The sequence below is a fragment of the Pezoporus flaviventris genome, unplaced genomic scaffold, assembly GCF_033815535.1.
Source record: "Pezoporus flaviventris isolate CSIRO_AGI_PZ_B2104156 unplaced genomic scaffold, CSIRO_AGI_Pfla_v1 ptg000025l, whole genome shotgun sequence".
Classification (NCBI taxonomy): domain Eukaryota; kingdom Metazoa; phylum Chordata; class Aves; order Psittaciformes; family Psittacidae; genus Pezoporus; species Pezoporus flaviventris.
This window is the reverse complement of record NW_026892573.1, coordinates 32,331,462-32,357,709: the sequence shown is the minus strand read 5'-3', so window position 1 is coordinate 32,357,709 and position 26,248 is coordinate 32,331,462. Positions and strand designations below refer to the sequence as shown.

General features: G+C 47.5%; 2 protein-coding genes and 1 long non-coding RNA gene across 6 annotated transcripts; 1 reads left to right on the top strand and 2 right to left on the bottom strand.

Moving 5' to 3' along the window:
- The first annotated feature begins 114 nt into the window (after positions 1-114).
- AQP11 (aquaporin 11) lies at positions 115-14,499 on the top strand. Of its 4 annotated transcripts, none has more exons than XR_009744218.1 (4): positions 115-1,204; positions 7,387-7,503; positions 10,517-11,123; positions 13,703-14,499. XR_009744218.1 is itself a non-coding variant. In XM_061458055.1 (4 exons), the coding sequence occupies exons 2-4, from the start codon at positions 610-612 to the stop codon at positions 10,567-10,569; spliced, it is 765 nt and encodes a 254-aa protein (XP_061314039.1). In that variant the 5' UTR covers positions 115-455; positions 560-609; the 3' UTR covers positions 10,570-11,242. The 4 variants fall into 4 exon arrangements, 3 of the variants coding, with proteins under 3 accessions (XP_061314039.1, XP_061314040.1, XP_061314038.1); XM_061458055.1 differs by lacking the exon at positions 13,703-14,499 and having other exon boundaries at positions 115-455; positions 560-1,204; positions 10,517-11,242; XM_061458056.1 differs by lacking the exon at positions 13,703-14,499 and having other exon boundaries at positions 115-486; positions 560-1,204; positions 10,517-11,242.
- Positions 10,819-13,452, bottom strand: LOC133271679 (uncharacterized). Its single transcript, XR_009744219.1, has 2 exons — positions 13,330-13,452; positions 10,819-11,782 (listed from the first exon to the last, which is right to left on the bottom strand). It is a non-coding gene; the product is annotated as an uncharacterized LOC133271679 (long non-coding RNA).
- On the bottom strand, positions 13,822-25,613 carry CLNS1A (chloride nucleotide-sensitive channel 1A). Its single transcript, XM_061458057.1, has 7 exons — positions 25,440-25,613; positions 22,687-22,823; positions 20,097-20,210; positions 18,773-18,883; positions 18,176-18,349; positions 16,852-16,936; positions 13,822-14,446 (listed from the first exon to the last, which is right to left on the bottom strand). The coding sequence occupies exons 1-6, from the start codon at positions 25,556-25,558 to the stop codon at positions 16,869-16,871; spliced, it is 723 nt and encodes a 240-aa protein (XP_061314041.1). The 5' UTR covers positions 25,559-25,613; the 3' UTR covers positions 13,822-14,446; positions 16,852-16,868.
- Positions 25,614-26,248: the final 635 nt, after the last annotated feature.

Genomic DNA, 26,248 nt, shown 5'->3' with positions numbered 1-26,248 from the left:
GGGAACGAGCGGACACCCCCGTGTGGCCCCCCCCGCCATTTCGTGCCCCGCGCATGCGCGCTCCCTCACCCCTCCCGTTCGCCGCCGGCGGGCCCGGTTGGGGAGGAGGCGGCCGCCGCTTCTCCTCACCCCGCTGAGGGGACGGAGCTTCCCCTCCAACGGCTGCCGACGGGGAGGCAGAGCCACCGGCTCCACTGAGGGGCTGGGGCTCGGCTCCGGGTCCGCCGGCAGCGGGGGCCCGCTTTAACCTTCTCCGCTCTCCGGCTGGCTGAGGGGAGCTCGCCCGCCTCACCGCTGAGGGAGAGCGGAGCCCCCTTCTTCCCGCTCCGTGCTCCTTTAGCACCGCAAAGGGAGACCTTTCTCCTCCCAGCCGCTTCCAGGAGGACGCAGGGATCCCCCTGCCTTCCCCCCCGGTGCAGCCGGGCTCCCTGCCCTTTGCTCCCGGCAAGCGGCGGGTGAGTCAGGCGCCTCGCAGGCTCCGAGCAGGTGGGGACCGAAGCTGGCAAGGGAAAGGGGTGGGCATTTTCCCTCCCTCCTCCTGCTGCCTTTCTCTCCATAGGTGGTGGGGCTGGAGCGGCGTGAAGCCCTCCGTCCTGTCAGCCTCTCGCCATGGCTGTCGGTGGGGCTGGGGTCTCGCTCCTCTTCATGACCAGCGTCGTGGTGGCCGTGGGGCTGTGCAAGAGACTGCTCCGCCGCCGGCTGTACTCAGACCGCCGCCTTTTCACCGCCCTCACGGAGCTGTTGAGCACCTTCCAGATCTGTGCCTGCACGAACGAGCTCTGCCTGCTCGGCAACGTGGAGCCGAAGCCTCACGTCGCGCTCAGCCTCACCTACGGCTTCACCGTCCTGCACGGCCTGACTCTGACCGGCAGCGCATGCAATCCCTGCGGCACGCTGCAGCCCATGTGGAGCGGTGGGATAGCGCTCAAGACGGGAGGGCTCAAGATCGCCGCTCAGTTCGTGGCTGCGGTGCTTGCCAGGGTGTTCGTGCGTTGTATCTGGAGCCTAGGGATGGCAGAGGCACATTCTGGAGCCCTCTCGCAGGGCTGCAGCAGCCCCATGCAGACTACAGTGATGCAGGCGTTCTGCATAGAACTGCTCTTTTCTGCCGTTTTCCAGCTGACCTTGCTGCGAGCGGAGAGAGTTAACCCCAAATACAGAGTCCATCTGATGGCTCTTCTCATCACCATGCTCTTGTATGCAGGTTAGTCTTTGGTCTTCTCTGTTCCTGCAGTGAAATTGTTCCAGAAGGAGGGGGTTTATTGACTTAAAAGCGTTAAGATGTAAAAGTATTGTTCTTGCACTACAAACAATGCATCAAGGAGAGTCTTTGGTCCAACATACGCAGAGTTTATGTAAAGTTTCCCTGATTTAGATTCCAGGCAGGTGTGGGGCTACAGATGAAATGAGTTTTGAATGTAACATAGTGTCAAATCCACAAGGAAAGGTTTTCACACAACACTGTTAAAATAGCACAGTGAAGGATCGTTTCATAACCCAACTTGATACAACGTGAGAGATTTCAGTGTGCTCTGATTCCTAAATGGCATTGCGAAAGGAAAACAGCACGGATTGTGCAACAGCAGGGTACAGACTGGTGTGATATGGCATAAGTTCTGCATTTAAATAATGCATAATGCGTAGCAGTGCAGTTTATTTAACTGTGTTAAATCCTCACAGCAGAAGCAGGAATGGTCATTTGTAGCATACATGCAGTAATGATAAAATACTTCATGAAACCAAGTGTAGAAAAGGGAATATATCAGGTGCCTGTTGTATCGTGGCATTGACAAGAGCTTGATGTCTCTGTAGTGCCCTGTGTATCCATGTCCTTGCCTCTGCCTGGTTGTCACCTCCGGGCTTCCCAGTGCAGGGACACTGTCACTTGGGCAGCATCAGTTGAGTGGGAAGGAAGTGGTGAGGGGAGTCAGTCTGAACTTCATTCCCCAGCTGATGCTCCCCGTTGCCCCCAGGGAAGTACCAGAGTTGTTGTGTCACTTGGCACCCTGCAGGGTTGTACTGGGAAGGAGATTCTGTCGTTTGGGATACGGAGAGGTGAGATGGTTATAGAAGTGCTTGTGCTACAACCCCCACCACAGTCATTCAGGAAATGATCAAATCCGGTTATGAGAGAGGGAAATCACTCTCTTAGCAGCAAACATCTGGGATGACCCTGACATCTGGTGTAAAAGGTTTAACTGTGTTATGCTATCAACCATAATAGTATATAGTAGAATAAAGTAGAGGTGAATTTTCAGCTGTATTAATGAAAAAAAACGGTTACTCATTACATTTACCTGAAATTAGCCAATACCTGAAAGATTAAAAGAAGCCCATAGAGAATTCTAAGCGTTAATTTGGCAGTTTGAACTACTTCCTAATACTAATTTTGAAGGCAGAGGGAAGGTGTCAGTGAATTTTAGCACATCAAATATATTCCTGAATTCCTCATTTGAAGTGTAGCTAAAAGTCATTCTCCCTCTTTTACAAGGATAAAAAGCTGAGTTCCTGGTTCTTAACATTCTTTTATTACTTAGCAAATAGTCATACACAATAATATGTGTCACACTGGCTTTCTTTTTGACAGGACATGAAAGGGGTTCATGCCCCTGTCACTGGCCAGGCTGGACTCAGACCTTTCTCTAACAGGAGAAGGTTGTGCACTTCCTTCTCTTCCTTGTCATAAACTTGGACTTGTTACGACTGTCGAGTGCAGTTGATCCCCATGTACTAGGAATGATCAGACCTCCTTTCCCCTCTTCAACAAGCACAGTTTGTCTGTATTTGTGTACAGAACACCCTGTGCTACATGGACAGTTTTCTTTCAATTTCTTTTAATTGAGCATTAAGTCTACTATAAAAATGCATGTGCATTCCAGAGAGTAGATCCTGAAGCTAGTATTATCCCATACTTAGTGGAATCCCAGACTGGTTTGGGTTGGAAGGGACTTTAAAGCTCATCCAGTTCCAATCCCCTGCCATGGGCAGGGACCCCTTCCACTAGAGCACCTTGCTCCAAGCCCCTGTGTCCAACCTGGCCTTGAACACTACCAGGGATGGGGCAGCCACGGCTTCTCTGGGCACCCTGTGCCAGCGCCTCAGCACCCTCACAGGAAGAGCTTCTGCCTAAGAGCTCAGCTCAGTCTCCCCTCAGGCAGGTTCAAGCCATTCCCTTTGGCCTGTGCCTATAGGCCCTTGTCCAAAGCCCCTCTCCAGCTTTCCTGCAGCCTCTTTAGGCACTGGAGCTGCTCTCAGGTCTCCCCTTCAGGAACCTTCTCTTCTCCAGGCTGACCCAGCCCAGCTCTCTCAGCCTGGCTCCAGAGCAGAGCTGCTCCAGCCCTCGCAGCATCTCCATGGCCTCCTCTGGCCTCGCTCCAACAGCTCCACATCCCTCTTGTGCTGCTGCCCCAGAGCTGGATCAGGACTGCAGGGGGATCTTACAGGAGCAGAGTACAGGGGGAGGATCCCTTCCCCTGACCTGCTGGCCATGCTTCTTTTGAATCTCATTCTTTCTTGTTCACTCTGCTCCAAGCTTCCTAAGGTTTGCACTCTTTGCTATACACTTGGCTTCAAAAGGAAGGTGAAAAGTGCTGTCCTTCCCCTGTTGTAGGCATGAACTTGGGTGTTTCCTCTTCACTCCTAAGATGTTGATTGAAGCCTCTTGAATTAGAGGAAGGCACAAAATCAGAGATTCCTATCATGGAGCTGTTATAACAAATGTGGGAAAATGCTGCAGCTATGCATTTCTTCCTGTCACTGGCTTGGAGTGTAATAGATCTCTTTTCAGTGGGAGGTTAGGTAGGTACTTAGGACACCAAGAGGTTCTCAAACCTTTCTTGGTAGATCTTTCCCTTTGCCCACATCTACACACACATTCCTCAGAATACACTCCATTCTCCTTAAATCTACAATATAAAACCATGCTGATTTGGGTTTTACACTCCGATTTTAAAACCCCATCAGTTGTGCCTTCAGGACCTGTGCTTATTAGTTATGAATGAACCAGACACCTTAGAAAATACACCTCATCCATAATATATCACATTTCATTTCATGAATTATGTTCTACTATGAGTTTGAAAGCTGTAGGTGGAAGAATTGCTGTCTAAAAAAAGGGGCTGTAAGCAAGAGTATCTCCAATTCCAGTTTATTTTGGGTGTTATTTTGAAGGATACCCATATCCCTATGGCTTATCCCAGTCCAAGTGTATTGATACACATGCAGGGCTCAGAACTATTCAGTTACATTTATATGGTGACAGTGAAGGTGTTCGGAAGAAGTAACTGTTGACATGTCACTGTTGTGTGTACCCCATATCGGTATTGGGTATGCAACAAATAATGTCAGATTATACAGGAGCTTCAAAATTTCAAGCTATTCCTTTAGGGTTTTTTTTCTAGTTTTTCTAGTTAAAAATATTTGGATCTTTTTTAACATCCAGTCTTCCACAGACCAAATTTTTACAGCACAACTTGTGCAGAAAAGCTCCATTTCTGCATTTGCTGTTTCTTCTCCAAAATAGAAGGAAAAAGAGAACATTATGTCTTTGCATATGAAGGCAGTGATTCAGAAGCTAAGGATGCACACCATATACATACTGCTAAAGACTATCTTTGGATATTTCCTTTGGGAAATGATTTAATTCGGATAAGAGTAAAAATAGAATCATAGAATCATGGAATAGTTAGGGTTGGAAAGGACCTTAAGATCATCCAGTTCCAACCCCCTTGCTATGGGCAGGGACACCTCCCACTAAACCATGTCACCGAGGGCTCTGTCCAGCCTGGCCTTGAACATTGCCAAGGATGGAGCAGTCACAACTTCCCTGGGCAACCCATTCCAGTGCCTCACCACCCTCACAGGAAAGAACTTCTTCCTTATATCCAGTCTTAACCTCCCCTGTTTCAGTTTAAACCCGTTATCCCTTGTCCTGTCACTACAGTCCCTAATGAAGAGTCCCTCCCCAGCATCCCTACAGGCCCCCTTCAGACACTGGAAGCTGCTCTGAGGTCTCCACGCAGCTTCTCTTCTCCAGGCTGAACAGCCCCAACTTTCTCAGCCTGTCTCCATACAGGAGCTGCTCCAGCCCCTGATCATCCTCATGGCCTCCTCTGGACTTGTTCCAACAGCTCCATGTCCTTTTTATGTTGAGGACACCAGAACTGCACACAGTGCTGCAGGTGAGGTCTCACAAGAGCAGAGCAGAGGGGCAGGATCACCTCCTTCGACCTGCTGGTCACGCTCCTTTTAATGCAGCCCAGGATACGGTTGCTTTCTGGGCTGTGAGCGCACACTGAAGCCGGCTCATGTTCATTTTCTCATCAACCAACACCCCCAAGTCCTTCTCCACAGGGCTGCTCTGAATCTCTTCTTTGCCCAACCTGTAGCCATGCCTGGGATTGCTCCAACCCTGGTGTAGGACCTTGTACTTGGCATGGCCCAAGTGCAAATACACCTTTTTGAGGGCTTTTTCATTTAGAAGCAGTTTTACAGTGAAGTCAGAATTGCATGAAATTGGTTAAATCTTTCTGAGCCTAAAACAGCACAGTAGAAATTACATATATATATTTAATTCCAAGTTTCTTCCTAATTTTGGGTTTGCTTTTAGTAAACTCAAGTGTTAAAATGACTCTCATGTGTGGAGCACTAATTACTTCCTCTTTTTAAGCTTTCCTGGGTCCAACAACATAGATGTTACACTTCTTTTGCCATAAGTCTGGTGCACAGACTGAGATGTCTAAAAAGCATTTTAAAATAAGATTATACAAGTGGCCCTGGCCCATGGTTGATATTCCAGTAGTTATTAGTAATGAATATTGAAGAAATACAGCAGCTAAACGTCTGTTTAATGTTCACAAACAGCAGCTACATCCTGATAATGAAATTGTACTCTTAAATGTCTGTTTGTGGCTATAAAAGCAGAAGCAGTGAGTTCAGAAGTAGATGGAATGACTGTAGATGGCCTCCCGGGCAACCATGGAAGTTCTTCATGTGTCAAGAGTGCACAGTAACAGACTAAATGTGTAGGTGTGCGCAGTAAATCTGAGTTGTGCTGGAGAACGCATTTAAACCAGAGGAAACTGAGTAGATCAACAAAGGTTAAAATCTTCCTGACGTGGAATAACAGTAAAAGAAATCATAAGGAGACTGTTCTGTATAGAGGAATATCTGTATAGAGAGACTATATTCTATATAGAGAAATAGAAAATGGCAAAGACCTTACTAAAGCTTTTGGTAACTGATGCTCATACAAGTGAGGGTTACAGCATTACAAATACGTTACAGTATTTGTACGCAGGGGGAGTGCAGAGCTTATTTAGGGAAAATTAAGAAGGAACTTGAAGAAACTAAACACAATTAGATTTGATGGGATCAGATTAACAGATAAAACAGATATGGGGTGTTTAGTAACAAATAATACAGAAATACAGAGGATTTTGCTGTGAGTAATGCTTTTCCTGCAAGATTGTGATGAGAGGAACAACATATGTCAGAATTAAAACAGCTGCAGGTTCATCTGCTGTGTAATTACAGTTTAGTCCCCACAACGTAATGTGTTTGGATCTAGTTATTTAGAGAATGTCGAGGCAACTTCATTTACATCTAAATCAAGGACTTTTCAGTCTCATGCTCTGCCAGCAAGGAGGGGCACAAGAAGCCAGGAGGGGAGCAGAGACAGGACACCTGACCCGAACTAGCCAAAGGGGTATTCCATACCACAGCATGTCATGCCCAGGATAGAAACTGGGGGGTTGGCCTGGGGCAGGGAACAACTTCATAGAATCCCAGACTGGTTTGGGTTGGAAGGGACCTTAAAGCTCATCCAGTTCTAACCCCGTGCCACGGGCAGGGACACCTTCCACTAGAGCAGCTTGCTCCAAGCCCCTGTGTCCAACCTGGCCTTGAACACTGCCACGGATGGGGCAGCCACAGCTTCTCTGGGCACCCTGTGCCAGCACCTCAGCACCCTTACAGGGAAGAGCTTCTGCCTAAGAGCTCATCTCAGTCTCCCCTCTGGCAGGATAAAACCCATTCCCCCTTCTAACAGTGTGCTACAGACTAAAAGAGCTTATCAGCAGAAACATTCAACATGAGGCAAACCCATCTCTTTAAAGAGTATTTGCTAGGGAGAGATAAAAGAGGTTACAGTCTACACTTCAGGTATTTGGAAGCATTTTAGAAAACAGTTAATCTCTTAACCCTGCCATCAGGTAAGTAACACAGAAGAGTTTATCCATTCAAATGGTTTCTGCTAATTCATTTTATTGCAGGGTGTACATTGCTTTTAGTATTGTGTATGTGCGTTTCAGTATTAACTTAGAATAAATACTAATAAAGATTTGATTTCACATTGTTTGATTCCATATTGTTTGCATTTTACTGCAGGTGGAAATCTCACAGGAGCAATATTTAACCCAGCATTGGCTTTGTCATTACACCCACACTGTTTCTATGAGAAGTTTCTGAGTTACTCACTAGTATACTGGGTAGCACCGTCCTTGGGTAAGTTCTTCATACTTTATGTATTTGAGGTAGTCTTACTCTATACCTGCTTCAGAAATCAGGAACTGGTGTTCTTCATTTGATAGTCTGCTTTAATGAATTCCAGAACATAGTCAATTACAACACAGAATCATAGAATCACAGACTGGTTTGGCTCGGAAAGGACTTTAAGATCACCCAGTTCTAACCCCCTGCCATGGGAGGCATTTGTGTAGAAGTCATTCAGAATCATAGGATCATAGAATAGTTGGGGTTGGAAAGGACCTTAAGCTCATTCAGTTCCAACCCCCTGCCATGGGCAGGGACACCTCACACTAAGCCATGGCACCCAAGGCATGGCCTGGCCTTGAACACCGCCAGGGATGGAGCATTCACATCTTCCCTGGGCAACCCATTCCAGTGCCTCAGCACCCTAACAGGAAAGAATTTCCTCCTTATATCCAGTCTAAACTTCCCGTTTCAGTTTGAACCCGTTACCCCTTGTCCTGTCACTACAGTCCCTAATGAAGAGTCCCTCCCCGGCATCCTTGTAGCCCCCTTCAGACACTGGGAGCTGCTCTGAGGTCTCCATGCAGCTTCTCTTCTCCAGGCTCAACAGCCCCGACTTTCTCAGCCTGTCTTCATACAGGAGATGCTCCAGTCCCCTGATCATCCTCATGGCCTCCTCTGGACTTGTTCCAACAGTTCCATGTCCTTTCTATGTTGAGGACACCAGAACTGCACACAATGCTGCAAGTGAGGTCTCACGAGAGCAGAGCACAGGGACAGGATCCCCTCCTTTGACCTGCTGGTCACGCTCCTTTTGATGCAGCCCAGGATACAGTTGGCTTTCTGGGCTGCAATCGCGTTCACTCTGCACATGCAGGCTTGTGGATTTCTAACCTGTGTAATGCTCTGTGTGGAGCACCTGTAGTGTTCTGTTGTGATTCAAGCATCTGAAACTGAGTTTTAAACACCAGTTTCATTGACAAAATAGTATCTGCTGTTACAGTAAGTTCATTTTAAGAAACAACCGTATTAGGTTAAATCATTGCTTAGTTTAGATGCCATGTGTAGATGAAGCCCTCAGTGACATGGTTTATTGCTGGACTTGGCAGTGCTGGGGAACAGTTGGACTTGATCTTAAAGGTCTTTTCCAACCCATCTGATTCTATGTTCAAAGTCTAAGTACTTCTGGGATACTCTGAGCAAGAAAATGTACCTACCAATCAACCACACCAGCACAGTCCTATGTGGGAAAAGGTTAGTGTTTAGGTAAGGTTAACTGGTTTGTTATAAACCAACACCCATTTACTCTGGATCCTTTCAGAGCTGCCTGTCGTTCGGGACTTTATACCTTGGTCTTACAGTCCAGCCTGTTTGAGGTACATTGCAAATGCTCCCACTGACCAAGGGCCCACTTGTAGATTCCACCAGAGTATTAAAAGGAGAAGAGGCCACCCGGAAGTGAATATTAGCCTGATTAAGCTCAGAAAGAAAAACATCCTGGTTAGCACAGTTTCTGTCTTGCTTTGTGACACTATACAAGAACATAGGGATGAGTAATTAAAAAACCCATAGGTATTAGCACAAGTGCTTAAAAAATGCTTTCCTAATTATATTATAATACCAAATCTTTCTTATCTCCATAGTGTCTAAACTTTGCAGTTCCCATTCTGTGTTTTTTTTCCCCCCAGTTGTGGTTGGAAACAATCTCTTCTCAATTCAAGAATAAGCAATATTAATAACTAGATTTTCTCTAACTTAAATGACAGTTTTAATTTGGAAGCTGTGGATTTTGAGTTGTGTGCAAGTGAAACTGCTCCATGCTGTTGGTTGTTCACAGTTAGTCCCTACAGCTCCTGAGCTTGCTGTGTAGAGGGTATATAAAGAAGCTGTCTGCTAATCCCTAGTTCTTCCATGATTGTTAATCCTATTAGGAGGTACCACAGCGAGGAAGGTACAAGAGGACATGAAACATAAACAGGAAACATCTCAAAGAGCACCAGTTAAAAGAAAGAACTTCTTGTCTGAGGTTTTATCTCTGCATGTTCTGCTTGTGTTGACTCTCAGTCAAAAATGGAGACAGAAGTTTTAGGCTAACTAAAATTCACTTTAATATCATTTTGATATATTAAGATAACCAAGCAGGATATGAACATAGAATAAGCTATTGATAAGTAAGATAAAAGCCTGTGTGCTGTTCCAGTTGGTAGCTAGTGAAGTGTTGTAGGCAAAGCTGGTGAGAGCATCACCTGGTCCTGACAGAACACATCATACTTCTCAAAAGCCAGGTTTAGCTTTGTGTGTGTTGACTGATTTCTACCTGAAATCATTTGGAGCTTTTCCAGGTTGTTAAGTACTTGGGATTGAAGGTTTTGGCAAGTGATCTAAACAAACAGGAGGTGTTCTCAAACACCATCTCCTACTTACTTAGCAAGATGTATCCTGCTCTGCAGCAAGCCTTCAGGTGATTTTTGACTTAAGACAGTCATCAGATGTTAACTCAAATGGAACCATGTTTTGACGGATTTAGAACGGGATTAGGGAGAGATGCTACAGTCTGTAACAATTCATCAACAGTGATTTGTCATTAAAGTACAGAAAATACACCTCACCGCCCTCAGAGGGAAGAACTTTTGCCTATAATCCCTTCCAGTAAGCTTTTTGGTGATGTAGGGAGCTTCGTAAGGTACAAGTTCTGGGTGAGGAGTGCTGTCATTCATTTCTGAAACAGAATACAGGTTTTTTCCAGGAGAAACAAAAAGGTCTTAAACCGTATCCAGGTGCCCTTTTTTGGACTCTGTGATCCTTCTGGGTCCTTTCCAACTTGAGATATTCTATGTTTCTTAATAAGAACCCATAGTCTCTATAATTTTTCAGCTTCAAAATAAACTTTAAACTAGAATGACCTTAAAAAAATACTCCTCAAAAAGCCCAATTCACTGTGCTATACCCTTGATGTCACCTAAAACCAATGTGGTTATCAAAACAGATGCTGCTCACAAACTCACCCATGTGATTTCTTTTTCAGGTACAATACTTGTGGCTTTTATATGGGGTGAAATCCTTCCCCGGATCTCCTGAGCCATCAAATTCTGACACCAAGCAGCGACATTGAAATACACTTTCAACATCTGCAGATGTGAAGCTGCCAGAAAACTGCTGACCTCAACTTCTGCACCACCTTTCAGCTGTATTTCCAGACTTCATGTTTGAAATCTCTGACTTCCAACTTTGTATTCAAACACTTCTTTAGTAATAGCACACTGGGATCTTGAGATACGTGCCACCATTAAACCCTAGGAATGTGAAGGACAGTTAAAACTCTGCAACTTTGTCACTTTAGCCAGAAGTGCCATTTGCTGACCTTTATTACAACAGTTTGCAAAGCTCATTTTAGAGATACACTCAGTCCTTGTAATGACTGCTGGATTTCTTCCCGTAGAAGGCACCTGCATAAAAAAAGCTGAAGATTCCATTCTTCTACTGATCTCATCATACTCCTCCTTGCAACACAGGAGAGGAAGAAAGGCTACACTGCTCCCTAGAAGAGGCCCCATAGCTCTATTCTAGAGACACCTTACACCGATATTAACAGTCTGTAGGACCAGCACTGTTTTACTAATAACTGAATGCAGGTAAGTAACTCCTCACTTCCTTTGGGAAGGCTCTGCCCCATCCCATCCCACTGCAGCTGGCTGAATATTTCTCTTGAGTGGAAAAAGCAGTAATAAAGTACCATAAAGGTCTGTAGTCACACACACAAAAAAGGGCATTTTGGGCAAAAAAACCAACCCAAACTACTTCACCTGAGATCACTGCTGCCTCTTCACACAGTAAAATAGATACAGCACATAGGGATGAATCATGTGGAACTTGATTTCATGTAACTCTTACCAGATGTTTTTCTTTAATAAATGAATTTGCAATACAGGTAAAGAAATTAAAGCGCTACATACACAAACTGCCACAACCAACCTTTATACCCTCCACTGAGGAGAGCACCACCAATAGGTACCATCCCCTTAAGTCGTCTTTGTAGCATGAGGTGGATTCTTCTGAAAGCATCTTAATTCTTATATATGCCGATAGTTTTTAAATTGAAGACTTCACTTTACAGGAAGTAGGTTTGAGAGGGGAGGTGGTTAACCAGTTCTACAAAGCTACCAGTAGGAACAGCCCAGATCCTGAGAGAAAGGGAAGGAATCAGACAGATTTTGTTGGGTTTTATTCTGCAGTCAAATGATGAACCAAGTCTTGACCAGCTGCTGCTGTCAGCTGCCTTTTCAGGCAAGAGCTGGGGAAGTAAACATTCTCATGTCATTTCTTCCTTGTGACAATAAAATCTTCTCTCATTTTAATTATCCTACGTACCTCTAAGGTTATATTTCAAAATCAGCTGTCTGAACTTGAAACTTTGGGTTTCATACAAGAGTCTTACCCACAACCACAACCCTGTATTCAGTCATTAAACCAAAGCAGCCTGCTAATACACTGATGACAACTGCTGGGTGATCAGTCAGCAGCTCTTGGGTACTAACGTAAGCCTAATAAAGGAGACTTACTTGTCTTCAGTAAAACTCCTCACAGCAGGGACTACACACACCACACTGTGAGCGTGCGCAGACGCGATCTTTCAGCTGGTTTTACATTCATCTGCCTGTTTGTAACTCAGCCCTGGAGAGTTGCTAGAACAGAACCCAGCGTGTGAGACCTCTAAAAAACATGTCCTTTTAACACATTACCCACTGCTTCTAAACAGATGCTTTGGGAGGATTCTACTTCCCACTCTATGGCTTTGCTGCTTTTTTACCTATTTTAAAGTGATCCATACATTGGACATAATTTTTCCCCCTCCCTGGGACTTTGCCTTCATTGGCTTACTCAGGCTCAGTTATTAACCTCATTTCTTGCACAAATAGGCCTGACATAATGAACTGATTTGCATGTCTCCCTTGAGCCCATGAGGCCCACAGGGAAAAGGTCTCGAGAACAAAGGTCATCAAGCATAAAAGCAGGCAGCCAGGGGAAAGAGAAAGTAGAGATACAAACCCACAGGCAGCCAGGATTTACTGGCTTAGAGGCCAGCTTCCATCTCACTGATAACAGCATGTGAAAGCAAAGTCCATAAAGCACAGAGGTCAGACTGAGAGCAGCCCTGAGGAGGACTTGGGGGTGTTGGGTGAGGAGCTCTGGGGCAACAGCACAAGAGGGACGTGGAGCTGTTGGAGCGAGCCCAGAGGAGATGCTGCAAGGGCTGGAGCAGCTCTGCTCTGGAGCCAGGCTGAGAGACCTGGGCTGGATCAGCCTGAAGACAGGGCTCCTTAAGGAGAGACCTTAGAGGAGCTCCAGTGCCTAAAGGGGCTGCAAGAAAACTGGAGAGGGGCTTTGGCCAAGGGCCTGTAGGGACAGACCAAGGGGAATGGCTTTAACCTGCCTGAGGGGAGACTGAGCTGAGCTCTTAGGCAGAAGCTCTTCCCTGTGAGGGTGCTGAGGCGCTGGCACAGGGTGCCCAGAGAAGCTGTGGCTGCCCCATCCCTGGCAGTGTTCAAGGCCAGGTTGGACACAGGGGCTTGGAGCAAGCTGCTCTAGTGGAAGGTGTCCCTGCCCGTGGCAGGGGGTTGGAACTGGATGAGCTTTAAGGTCCCTTCCAACCCAAACCATTCTGTGATTCCAATTTATGTATACAAAGGGGCTAGTGAAGACATTCTTCTAGAATGTCTTGTATAACACTAATACCCAAAGTATTCAGCAATGTCAAGTTCACACCACTATTAAATCGCCACTAATTTGGCTGCAATTCTTAATGAATATTCATCAAGGGTAGTTATAATTTTCACGTACCTTGAAATCACACCATGTCTTAATGTGCTGAACAGAGCAGGACCATTCAAAGTAACTGCAAGAGTGCAGGGCTGGTAAAGAAAACTGCTCATCTACCAACATATTAATACTGAAAACAATCCACAAGTCAACCTAACAAATCAAATGAAAATCAAGAACAACTTTCATTTGAATGCTGGGGGGTGAAACACCTGAATTTGCTGACACTGCCCCATGGCAAAACTACCAGCACCCAGAGATGAAGCAGGGAAGGCTGCAGCAGGACCAAGCTTTGGCCATTTAAATCTGCGTTCCCAAGTTTGGGATGGGTCAGACTAATTCTGTATTACAGGTGCCCTCTGAATATGTTCTGCCTTCTTGTCCTCACATGCAGGTGGCCCAGGAAATGGCTCCATTGGACTTTGTGCTCTACAAGAATGCACCAAACCCAAAGGACATGGGCTCAGAATCACCAGTTGCTGAAGGAATGGACTGAAACCTGCAGCACTGAGCTGGTTGTGAGATACAAAAGAAATCTTAAGTTTATTTCACAACATTGTTAACGTGTGATACAAAGACACAAAACAGTTCCCTCTTTCAGGACTTTACACTCTTAGTCCATCTCCTCTCCCACCCAAACCCTGCTCTCAGAGAAATAAAAGGGATAGCACAGAACTGACCCCAGTCACTTAAGGGGCATTACATGTAGCTTTGCTTTCAGTCCCTGGCTGACCCTATGTCCTTTTAGTCCAGCTTTGTAACATTTCTAGTCCCATTTTACCCACCTCAATGAACAGGTACAAAAATACAGGGAATTCCAGGACAATCTAAAATTGTTCTACTTACAGTTGGATTTCTCGAGTCCCAGAACTCCTACAAAGGCTTCTCTGAATGCCCCCTGATTAGCCCCATTCAAGTGTTAGATGCAAAGAGGTTTTATTGGGTTTGTTGGTTGGTTCTGGCTGCTTAAATAAGCCCATAGTGGTCACAAATGTCAAACCCTGGTTTAAACATCTATAAAAGCATTTTTAGACCTTAGATGTCTGAAGCTTAGGTCATTAAAAGAAAGGTTAACTCCTGATAGTCACTGCCATGCCTTCAGTTTTACAGCTTATTCTGCAAGTGCCACAAGAGGAATCTGAAAGATACAAGACACCAAGTTTACACGATTAAAGGTTATTTATCTTTACAAAGTCATAGGTAATCGTTGTTTGCAGCACAGGGGACAGCATTTCACTGCAAACCCACCGGTTTTCACAAGGGCTGAACATCTTTGGCAGCAGCTCTAAGCTCGGGTCAGCTAAGGACAACCCACTGCACCACCACACACAGCCATGCTAGTCACTCCAGAACAACAAACTGCAACTCGTGATGTGCCAGACACAAAACTGCTCATTAAACACCAGTGGAAACGTCCCACGTGAACCGGCAGCACGTCTCCAGGAGCTTTGGTGGGCAACTGCCACATCTCATTTGGGTAATGAGCAGGAATATGCAACATGAGCAGCCCACAAGGGCATCGCTTTAGCAGCAGGGCAGTGTTCTGCTCCATAACAGGTCACTAACAACATGTTCTTGCACGGTGGTTTTGTGGTTCAGAAGGTTAAATGGGCTCAGCTGCTCCATAGACAAGATCACAGCAGTGACTCAGTATGAAGATCAGAGCATGCTCCCTCTCTGCTGTTTACAGAGTGTAGAACTAAGCTACCCTCAGCCTCATGCTAAAACTCATTAGCACAGGTCTCTAAGAACTGTTCTTGTCACTTGGCACCTTCAGTTATTTATTGCTGCTGTACATCCCAGAGTTCTGAACTTACTTAAATAACATCATAAATGCACTCAGGCTGGTTCAGAAAGGCCCATCACACCCACAGCTCCTGAGCTGCTACCTGGAACAGCATCACTACACGTGCACATCACTTGATCTGCCCTGGCAGGGACCAGCTCCTCAGCTCTGACCAGTAAGGACAAGGGCAAGCAGGACAGCAGACTCCCTATCCAGTCACCTCTCACAGCATTAATCCCCCACAGCCACCTGCAGCCCCACGGAAGGCACAGATTAAGCAGCAGGAATAACTTCTCTGACCAAAACAACTTCTTACAGAGTGGATTTGGTGCTTTGCTAGGAGATCAGTCAACACCACTTCCACCAGCACTTCAGGCTCCTTAGAGATCTGCCACCAGCCATGAACTCTCCTTAATCCTGGCCAAGTATTCAAATACACATTCAAATTTGACTTTTCAACAGCACAATTACTTATTCTTTTCATAAAACACAAACCAAAATCATCCTGGAGATGGAATTATCAGAGCCAAGCTTCCCATTCACTAAGAGGCTCTTCATCTACAGCTGAAGAGTTTTCCTTTATCAACTTAAGTCCAATGAGGCAACAAGTATCTTGACTTTTATGGGGAGAACTCCCTGTACTGCAAAGTCCTTCCCAGGGTGGGCAAGGTTTGAGCTCTTGCACTCAACAATAAACACTAACTCAGGACCCACAGCAGTGGTTGAGATCAGTGAGCACGGAGCTACTCAGACTTACTGCATGAGTATTAACAGCAAAGGCAAAGGAAGAGCAGAGGAGGGAAGCAGATGTGCATCACTGCTCCACAACAGCCTCTCTTAGGGGCTGCAGCCTCTCTCCCAGTGTAGTCCCAAACCAATTTCCACTGAATTTTTCAGCATGTCATTTTCCTGTGTCCCTTTCCTCCCCTGCCCTTTCCTTCTTCCTCCCTGACCTTTCGGATACTGCCCATAACTATTTTCTCCAGCATTCCAAGTGGGATAGTTCTGTGCCTGCTGCAAGGCAAGATCTAGCAGCCTCTCCTGAGAGAGGCAGAAGAACTGGGACAACATACCACTGCTTCAGCAGCACAGGCAAACACTGCACTGGTGAGCACTGCTGCAGCAGGGCTGGAATCACCATCCTGCTGTGACTGTGCATCTCCATACAGTCCCAGAATGAGCTGCTCTCCATCTCCTCCCAGTGTCAAGGAAACACTGGCATGTCTTGTAATGCCACCAACAGGAGAAAAGCAGTGCAGGTGATGGTCACTGGCACAGCCACCTAAGCAGAGCGTTGTCTCTAACAACAACCCCATCCAGATTGCTCAGTAGCTTTAGCAGCAACTGTTCCTGCTCTGCTTGCAGTAAAGGAAGAGATGGACTCACAGCACTTGTCAAGTGCTCCATCCCATTGGAAGGCCTCGGAATTCCTGCACAGAGTGAAATAACAGACACTAAGGACATAACTTCCTAGCAACAACTCCAGCATCTAAGAGCCTTTGAGATGGGAGAGTTTAATGAAGGGCTGAACTTCCAGACAGGCACCTCCATGCAGGTGACTGTTTACACCAACAGGCAATTTTGGACAGATCACTGAGCATCTTTCCACATCTGCACTAACTACAGCTACCTTTTCCTTCTCTAAGTCATCATTATCCCAATATCTTCCTTGCAGGAGATCTGGGATCACATGCATTATAGACATCACAAAGACAGAAGGCTCTGCATACTGAAAAAGATTGGAAAGCAGGACTTACAGCAGCACGTGGCCTCCTCAGTGATCGACTTCTGCATCTTCAAACTGCCCCGCAACTACTGGTGCTATGTCCACCTCCATCCCATCTGAAAACAGAACAGCCAAGCTACACAACACTGCACACAAGCGGGTGATATTAACAGCAAAGGGAACGAGGGCCCTCTGTTGACAGAAGATGGCCAGGACAGGAAACTGGCTGGTCAATTAAAGCCATAGCTGCTTCCCACCACCTCATCTCACCCCATCTTACTAAAATGACTTAAATCCCAGAGTTAAACTATTCCATCTTTAAATGAGGTTTTGGTGTAGCAAATGGCTACATGATTCCTTTGAATAGCTTTAATTGTGCTCTAACAGAAGGAGCCAGACTGCAGAACCACTGCTCTCATACAGGCTTCAGTTTGTCTTTCCTGATGAATCCCATGAACTTCTATGACAATGCTGACGTGGGGTGAGTGGTGGACGTTGTCTCCCTGGACTTCTCCAAGGCTTTTGACAGGGTTTCCTACAGCCTCCTCCTAAAGAACCTGATGGGTTATGGTCTGGACAAGTGGTCCATGCAGAGGGTGGGATCTGGCTGATAGGTTGCACCCCAAGGGTGGTGATGAGCAGCTACTTCTCCAAGTGGGAACCTCTCACCAGTGGGGTACCCCAGGGACTGATATTGGGTCCAATGCTGCTTAATGTCTTCATAAGGGATCTGAGTGATGGGACCAAGTGTTCCCTGATGAAGTCTGCTGATGACACCAAACTAAGTGAGGAAGTAGACACTTGGAAAGGAGAAGCCACCCTGCAGGATGAGCTGGACAGGCTGAAGAGTGGGATAACAAGAACCTGATGGAGCTCAGCAAGGCCAAGTGTCAGGTCTTGCACCTGGGAAAACCCAGTCCCAGAGTGCAGCACAGCCTGGGATCTGCCTGGCTACAGCAGCTCTGGGAAAAGGACCTGGCAGAAACAAGCTCCATAGGAGTGAACAGTGAGCAGCTGTGGCAAAGAAGGCTCAGGGGGGACCTTATCCCCATGTTCCAGTATTTAAAGGGTGGCTACTAAGGAAATGGAGACTCCCTTTTTACACGGAGTCTCATGGAAAAGACAGAGGTGATGGGCACAAGTTACTCCTGGGGAGATTCCAACCAGCCATTGGAATAATCTACCCAGGGAGGTGGTGGATTCCCCAACACTGGACACTTAAGACAGGGCTGGACAGGGTGATGGGCCATCTAGTCTAGGTCATGCTTTCCCTAAGAAAGATTGGACCAGATAATCCTCCAGATCCCTTCCAACCTGGAATTCTGCAATAGTATGAAAACAAAAGCATTTCTTACCTTCAAACTCCCTTATTGAGTCTTCTGTTCTGACTCCAGCCATGTTGTACTGGCTGCTGACAGACTGGGCTAACATGCCTTCTAACCTCTCCAGCGTGGCCTGTCCTTCTGCAGTTAAATGTGACAACCCTTCTTCATAGGTGTAGAAGCTGGGGATGTCACCTTGCTGTAGCTCTGTGGAGACAAGTTGGTGTTTATCAGGAGTTCAGGAGCCTGCATCAAGCAGGGGAGGAGGAACAAGAAGACAGGTAAATTATGTTCAGATGAGCCAGCTGAGACTAAAAGGCTGCTCACATCAATTACAGCACATACATGGCAATGTGAATTGAGCACACACCTCTGCAAACACATCCACTGGGACCAGCAAAGGCTGATATCGGTGTCTTGGGGCTTTTGAGCACGAGAACAATGTTTTTGCTGAATTCCAGTGATTTGTGACAGATTTCCTTCAGATTTTAAGTTGGTTTATGTGCCTCTCGCAAATTAATGTTTCAGCAAGAGGAGCAACAAAAAAGGAACTTCTAAAGAGACCAAACCATCACAGACACCAGGTATGGAGGTGCTGACTGGTATTTCAAAGGAAGAAGTGTTACAAACCATGGGCCTCAACATCGTACTCCTCCCCTTCATAGTCGTTGTCTGAATCTTCATCATCTGGGTCTGGGTGCAGAGCTTGGCATTCACACATAGCTGAAAACATGGCTTCCACTGCAGGGACACAAACACACACAAAACTCCCTTGTTTATCCATCAATACCCACCACAGCAGGCAAGAGAGACTGAAAGAGCAAAAAGACTAAGAACATTCCTTTACGAGAACCCCACTGAATGTGTATGTGAAACATCACCCCACAACCTGCAGCCAGGCAAGAAACAGAACAGGTTTTCCAGATCCAGCCTGGAGCTTTATCCTCTGAACAGCACTTTCCCGTTATTTCACAGAATCCCAGACTGGTTTGTGCTGGAAGGGACCTTAAAGCTCATCCAGTCTCAACCCCCTGCCACAAGCAGGCACACCTTCCACTAGAGCAGCTTGCTCCAAGCCCCTGTGTCCAACCTGGCCTTGAACACTGACAGGGATGGGGCAGCCACAGCTTCTCTGGGCACCCTGGGCCAGCGCCTCAGCACCCTCACAGGGAAGAGCTTCTGCCTAAGAGCTCAGCTCAGTCTCCCCTCTGGCAGGTTAAAGCCATTCCCCTTGGTCTGTCCCTACAGGCCCTTGTCCAAAGCCCCTCTCCAGCTTTCCTGCAGCCCCTTTAGGCACTGGAGCTGCTCTCAGGTCTCCCCTTCAGGAGCCTTCTCTTCTCCAGGCTCACCCAGCCCAGCTCTCTCAGCCTGGCTCCAGAGCAGAGCTGCTCCAGCCCTCACAGCATCTCCATGGCCTCCTCTGGACTGGCTCTAACAGCTCCACATCCCTCTTGTGTTGGGGACCTTGATAAAGGTGTATCTCTGGACAATCAGTCCGTGTTACCCACTACAAGATTCCCACAATATTTAACACATAAGATTCTTGACTCCTAGATCTGGTATGCTCCACACCAGATGGGACACAACTGTTTCCCAGTGGGAGCCTCTGGGCATCAGCATGTTCCTAATGAGACTGTTGCTGACTCAAGTCTCACTGAATTTGTATTTCATCAGCCGTTTCCCATACAGGTTCTCTGCAAATGTGCATAGATAAGGTTCTTTGTTGTGTATTTGAAGTCTCTATTTCTAAGCATTGGAATTTTCCTTGAGAAGCAGCTGCATGAATTATTCCAGCTTCAAGCAGGATAAAACACTTTACTTTGCTCTTTCCAGCACACAGAAATCAAATTATTAGAGAAGGACCCTGAAGGATGATATCATTCCCATCTCTGTACCCCACTGTCTTCCACATACAGCCAGGACTTTACATTAAACCAGTTTTCTCTTCACTTACAGGCTGATTTGTCACTAGGTACAAATCTGAACTCTGCAATGGGTTCAGCATCATCATCGCTGTCTTCTTCCTCCTCCTCCCCTTCAGCCACAGAAGCCTCTTTTGTCTCCGCCTCTTTAGGAAATGGAAAGATTTAAGAGAAACATGTTTATTTCTGAAACACACAGATAACCACATCAGAAACCTGGAGAGGCACAAACCAACCCGCTCCCACCCACAGGATGGATATGATACATGAGGTCCTCCCACAGCACCTCAACACCACTTGTCATGCAGAAGCTTCTCCACTTACAATTTCAGATTTTGGGAATAGCCACAGGATTATTCACATACTGCAGGAAAACTGCCTGATTCTGAACCCTCACAATCCCCACTGATTACCACAGAATCTCAGACTGGTTTGGGTTGGAAGGGGCCTTAAAGCTCCTCCAGCTCCAACCCCGTGCCACAGGCAGGGACACCTTCCACTAGAGCAGCTTGCTCCAAGCCCCTGTGTCCAACCTGGCCTTGAACACTGCCAGGGATGGGGCAGCCACAGCTTCTCTGGGCACCCTGTGCCAGCGCCTCAGCACCCTCACAGGGAAGAGCTTCTTCCTTGTATCCAAGGATATCTTCCTTATATAATTTCCTTGCACAATGCTAGGTACATATACTAGATCACCTGAACTTGAGGGATCCTGAGCATCACTGTCATGAAACCAACAGCTCCCAGCATGGCCTCACCTGGAGCACTGTGAGGTTTACAGAGCATCTGTACTTGATTTCAGACACTCCTAGCAGGCCAGCAGGATGTCAGAGGTAGGAAATACACCCAGAGCCAATACCAACTGTGCAAAACCCTGTTTCCCAGCCTCTGGGCACTACATAAATGGGTAAGTAAGCAACAGCTTGACAGTTTACCTTTCACGAGTATAAACCTCACAAATGTGGCTGCAGTTGATCCCTCTAAGCTGGGGACACTGCACTGTCAGCCTCAGAAGTGCATTATGTGCTACAGAACAAGAGGAATACAGTCAAGGCTGTTCCACTGAGAGTGGCTTTTATCCCACACAGAACTGGCATCACCAAGACCAGGGAGAAGCCAAGAAGCTGCCAGGCAGCTGCCCCCAAAACTGAAGTCTCCAAGGAAGCTACACAACCCTTTTCCAACAGCCACCCGCAGGCTCAGCTTGTCACAGCTGAGCCCAGCTCTTTGTTCTCAGTGAAGTCAACCTCGGAGTGCCCTTTCCCAAACCAGGGCTGAGGCTGATGCGTGTGCACACACACATACAGAGCACAACCAAAACTTCCAGAGGAAGAACTAAATGTCCCCTGTCCAACAAAGAACGGAGACTCCTGCAGCCAAACAAGTGGAGAGGTTTGAGTGTGAGATGATTCAGCAGTTGAGAACTGCAGGGCAGCGATGGAATCATGGAAAAGATGGAAAAGCGATGGAAAAGACCTTTAAGATCACAGACTTGACAACTAAACAGATCTACCTGCTGGAGAAGATTTACTGCAGCCAGAGCCCATATATTTAAAACCCACCCATAATAATCAGACTGTTTATGATCTATAGATATGATCTGTCTCAGGAAACCATATTTTCAACCTCCATTGTCAGAATGAATTCAAAGCTAGAAAACAAAATCTTCTGTCACACTAGGCTCAGATTACTTCAAACTAAACACAGTTAAAGGAAAATGGGGAAGAACCACCACGAGGTTGGACACATAAATGTCCTCTTAGTTGCAGTCCTCATTATTTGCAGTGATGGATTGTCAGAGAACATTATTAATCTAAGAGGAGGAAATAATGAAGAATATTAATAATGTAAAAGCACCTTTGCCTCCTCACTATTGCAGAACTTTCAGGATATAGATTATTTAAAGCACAATAAAATGCCAGATTTGAACCTTTAACTATAATCACTAACAGGCATGAAGGGGAAAGAGACCTGCTCAAGACTCAACACTCATTACTCTTCCATTGACACGGCAGTTTATGACACACTTAAGGTATTAATAGGTCCGCCAGGACAATTAAAAACCAAATACACATCAAAACTATAGAAAACCCTCACACAAATAATCAAAGAGACAGTTTGTTTTCTCCAGTTCACAGCAAGAATAGTCAATGCTTCTGGAGGAAACAGACAGAGATCCATTCAGCCTGGTGACGCGAGCTATTCCATGGCTTTTAAGCAAGCTGTGGGAGATAATGAGTTAAAGCTTCCAGGCTAACATGAAACAGTAGGAATTCCTCAAGCCTGGCGCTGGCAGCACCACTAACATACATTCAATACAGCAGAAATGATACTCAAGCTGGAATCACGGGGGAAGGCAGAGGAAAGGAACTGTTTAAAGTGAGTGTAAGGGAGCAGAGAACAGATTCCAGGCAGCTCCAGTCATACAGAGTCATGTGCTGAGAGCAAAACATGACTCTGACAAGACAAGAGCAAAACTCTACTGTAACATTTATCCTTCAGAGAATGAAACAGAAAATACTTGAACGCAGCATGGCATTTTTAAACCCCAAATTCACTGGTTTTGAAGGGGAAATCATGCCATACAGGACCGTGTGGCAGCACCAAGCAATGCTTCAGGCATACCTTCAAATCTGGCATTCACCATGACGTACAAGTGCTCCCATGGGAAGGCACTCAGGTCCCTGGAGACAGCGTGTAAACTTATGGTGGGATAATCCAAGGAGAAGCCAACTCCGGAGTTTTCCAGCCAAGACAGGCGACTAACAAGGAGAAAGGGGAAAAAAAGAGACAAGTTAGAAACTAACAGAGGAAGGTGATGCACCTGAGTCATACCTGCAAAGCAACCCCAAAACACTGAGTAATTATGGACACACCATTTACTCCACTCTTGGGTAACATGTGGTCCTGGATGTGCCCTAATACAGTAAGTGATGGCTGAGGTAAAAGAAACCTGTTCTTACAGGACCCAAAACACATTTGCACTAAACCCTGCATATCCCCCCCCACCACTTCATTTTCTCCTCCCTGTAGGTATCTGTCATTCCAAAGAGAACTACAGCAGCTTGAGAGTGGGATTTGTAACTCAAACTACCACATGTTCTGTGGTTTCTATTACTAGTGTAATTTCTGGAGGATTACAATGGCCTGTGTGTAGAAACACAACCAGATCTATAATCAGCAGAGCTAACATAGCCAGGCTATGGGGGTTTCTCCCCTCACAACCTATGTACCATAGCCTGTGCTTCCCCCTGTTCTCATTCTAACCACTGCAGGAGGCAGCACAAGTTGTCACAACTGGGCTGCCTCTTCCTTCATATCCCAGAGATCAGTGTCCTTCCAGCAGCCTAGAAGTCAAACCCCATCTAAATCTGGGTGTCTGTGATGGATGAACTCACACAGTGCATGGAAGTGTTGAGGGGCAGGAAGTGAGACTTGCCCCATGTGCAGAACTTGGTGTTTGCAAGTTTTTGTTGAGGAAAAAAACCCATGGAAAGATCACAGAAGATTCCTTGCCTCGGGAAGTCAGACTGAGAGCAAGAGTGAAGTGGGAGCAAGGAATTTCCTTCCTGGCCTCGATGGGACAGCTCTCAGTGTTTACAGCTCTTGATGCAGAGTCAGTACAGCTTCAAAGCCACATTGTCCTCCCTGGTGGCCAGTTCTTGTGCTGGTGCCCAGTTCTTGTGCTGCTGCCCAGCTTCCCCTCCAGCACAGCACTCCTGCAAACACCAGTGGTTTTATTCATTACCAGCAAATGCCTCCAGTAAGAGCCCTGTGACGTGCTGAAACATGCTGGGAGGAAGCTGGCAGACGTGTGTGCCTCACAAAACTCCACTGAAAGCAAGTTACAAGGCAGCTCAACATTATACATCGTGAGAGGAGATGCTGTATGAACAGAAGCCCTTGTATCTGCAAGCAAACAACTGAACAGAACAGAGACTGCAAGCGCAGAGCGATCCTGCTCCAAGAGGAACATCAGCAACAAGCTAAGGTGGGGAAAAAGCCTCGCAAATAATATTAGACATTGTGTAAATGCTTTGGATCCTAAAGGTGCTAAAAGACAATCCAGTCCTCACTGCATGTTTTAAATGTTTCTGTTCTAACAACATTGTTCTGCTGCAGAAATACATTCTATTTAGAGTGGTTTTCCATGATTAAGGAAAATGACTTTAATCAACAAAACGTCTTCTTCAACTGTACAATGCAGGAGGAGTTAAAGGAAACTCTGAAGTGCTCAGATAACACTTTCCAGAATAACCAGCCTGATTCCTGCATGTTGAGAACATTCAGTGTCCACATGATTAATGTGACCAGAGAGACTTGACAGAACCACAGCAGTTACTAACAGCAGAAAGCCCCCAGCCACACCACCCACTCCCCTGTCAAGGGAACAAGAGTGCTGTGATTTGGATGCACTGGCCAATGGGCTTCCGTGCTGTGCTGCTCCCTCCGGTGTTGTTTAAAACACCACTTAGAGCAAGAACAGTGGAACCCCCCCTTCAACCTGGCCTTGAACACTGCCAGGGATGGGGCAGCCACAGCTTCTCTGGGCACCCTGTGCCAGCGCCTCAGCACCCTCACAGGGAAGAGCTTCTGCCTAAGAGCTCAGCTCAGTCTCCCCTCTGGCAGGTTAAAGCCATTCCCCTTGGTCTGTCCCTACAGGCCCTTGTCCAAAGCCCCTCTCCAGCTTTCCTGCAGCCCTTTTAGGCACTGGAGCTGCTCTCAGGTCTCCCCTTCAGGAGCCTTCTCTTCTCCAGGCTCACCCAGCCCAGCTCTCTCAGCCTGGCTCCAGAGCAGAGCTGCTCCAGCCCTCGCAGCATCTCCATGGCCTCCTCTGGCCTCACTCCAACAGCTCCACGTCCCTCTTGTGCTGCTGCCCCAGAGCTGGATCAGGGCTGCAGGGGGGTCTCCCCTTCACGCAGCAGAGGGGCAGGATCCCCTCCCTGAGCTGCTGCTCACGCTCTGGGGGTGCAGCCCAGCACACGGGGGGGGGTTCTGTGTTCAAGCGCACACTGAAGCCGGGTCATGGGGAGCTTCTCCTCACCCAGCACCCCAAGTCCTTCTCCTCAGGCTGCTCCATTTGGTCTCCCCCCGCCTGTGTTTGTGCTGGGATTGCCCCGACCCAGGGGCAGGACCTCGTTGAACTCCATGAGGTTCACAAGCTCCCATCTCTCCACCCTGTCCACGTCCCTCTGCATCCCTTCCTTTCCCTCCAGCGCCTCGCCGGCACCACACCGCACATAAAACCCCACGCACACACACCGCTCCCGCCCCGTGCTCCACCATCCCTCAGGGAGGCCCCTCACGGCGCGGCCTACGGGGGCACCGAGCACCATCACACGCACCCCCGCCCCACAGACCCCCAGTCCCCCGCTCACCTCTCGGCGATATACAGGGTGCCGGCGCCCAGCGACCGCCCCGCCAGCACCACCTCGGTGTCGGGCTGCTGGTGCCGGACACCCTCGGCCGGCGGCGGGAACCGCTTGAGGAAGCTCATGATGGCGCCGCCGCCCTCCTCCGCCAGCGGCCCGCGGCGGAACCGGAAGTGCCCGTCCTGCCGGTGCCTCTCTAGAGCGCGTCTCGATGGTGCGGAGCCGCCATCTTAGATCCTACTGTGGCGGGAAAGCCCTTTAAGCCCGTCCGGTCCAACCGCTCCTCAGCGCTGCCAAGGCCGCCGCTGACCCGTGGCACTGAGGGCGAACTGAGCTCGCTTCATGGCTCTCCATCGTGATTCCCGCTCACAGACAGCCCTCATGCCCCTCCCTCCCCATAGTATAGCTGCTGCCCCTATCCCTCATGGCTGCTCCTCATGGCCATACCTCACACCTCATGGCCACCCCTGCGCTCCCCTCATACTCCCCCCTCATGGCTGCCCCTCATCTCCCTTCAGTGTCTCCCCTCATAGCCATCCCTCACACCCCATGGCTGCCCCTGCTTTCACCTCATACTCTCTCCTCACGGCTGCCCCTCATCTCCCTCAGTATCTCCCCCCATGGCCATCCCTCACACCCCATGGCACCCCTGCTCTCCCCTCATGGCTGCCCCTCATCTCCCTTCAGTATCTCCCCCCATAGCCATCCCTCACACCCCATGGCTGCCCCTGCTTTCACCTCATGCTCTCTCCTCACGGCTGCCCCTCATCTCCCTCAGTATCTCCCCCCATGGCCATCCCTCACACCCCATGGCA

Excerpts from the sequence above, each read along its gene's own strand:
- AQP11 (XM_061458055.1), top strand. The coding sequence starts at position 610 with ATGGCTGTCGGTGGGGCTGGGGTCTCGCTCCTCTTCATGACCAGCGTC. Across the intron at positions 1,205-7,386 it reads CACCATGCTCTTGTATGCAG|GTGGAAATCTCACAGGAGCA; the intron begins GTTAGTCTTTGG and ends ATTTTACTGCAG. Across the intron at positions 7,504-10,516 it reads CTGGGTAGCACCGTCCTTGG|GTACAATACTTGTGGCTTTT; the intron begins GTAAGTTCTTCA and ends TTTCTTTTTCAG.
- CLNS1A (XM_061458057.1), bottom strand. The coding sequence starts at position 25,558 with ATGAGCTTCCTCAAGCGGTTCCCGCCGCCGGCCGAGGGTGTCCGGCAC. Across the intron at positions 18,350-18,772 it reads GTACGATGTTGAGGCCCATG|AGCTACAGCAAGGTGACATC; the intron begins GTTTGTAACACT and ends TTGTCTCCACAG. Across the intron at positions 16,937-18,175 it reads CTCAATAAGGGAGTTTGAAG|ATGGGATGGAGGTGGACATA; the intron begins GTAAGAAATGCT and ends TTCTGTTTTCAG.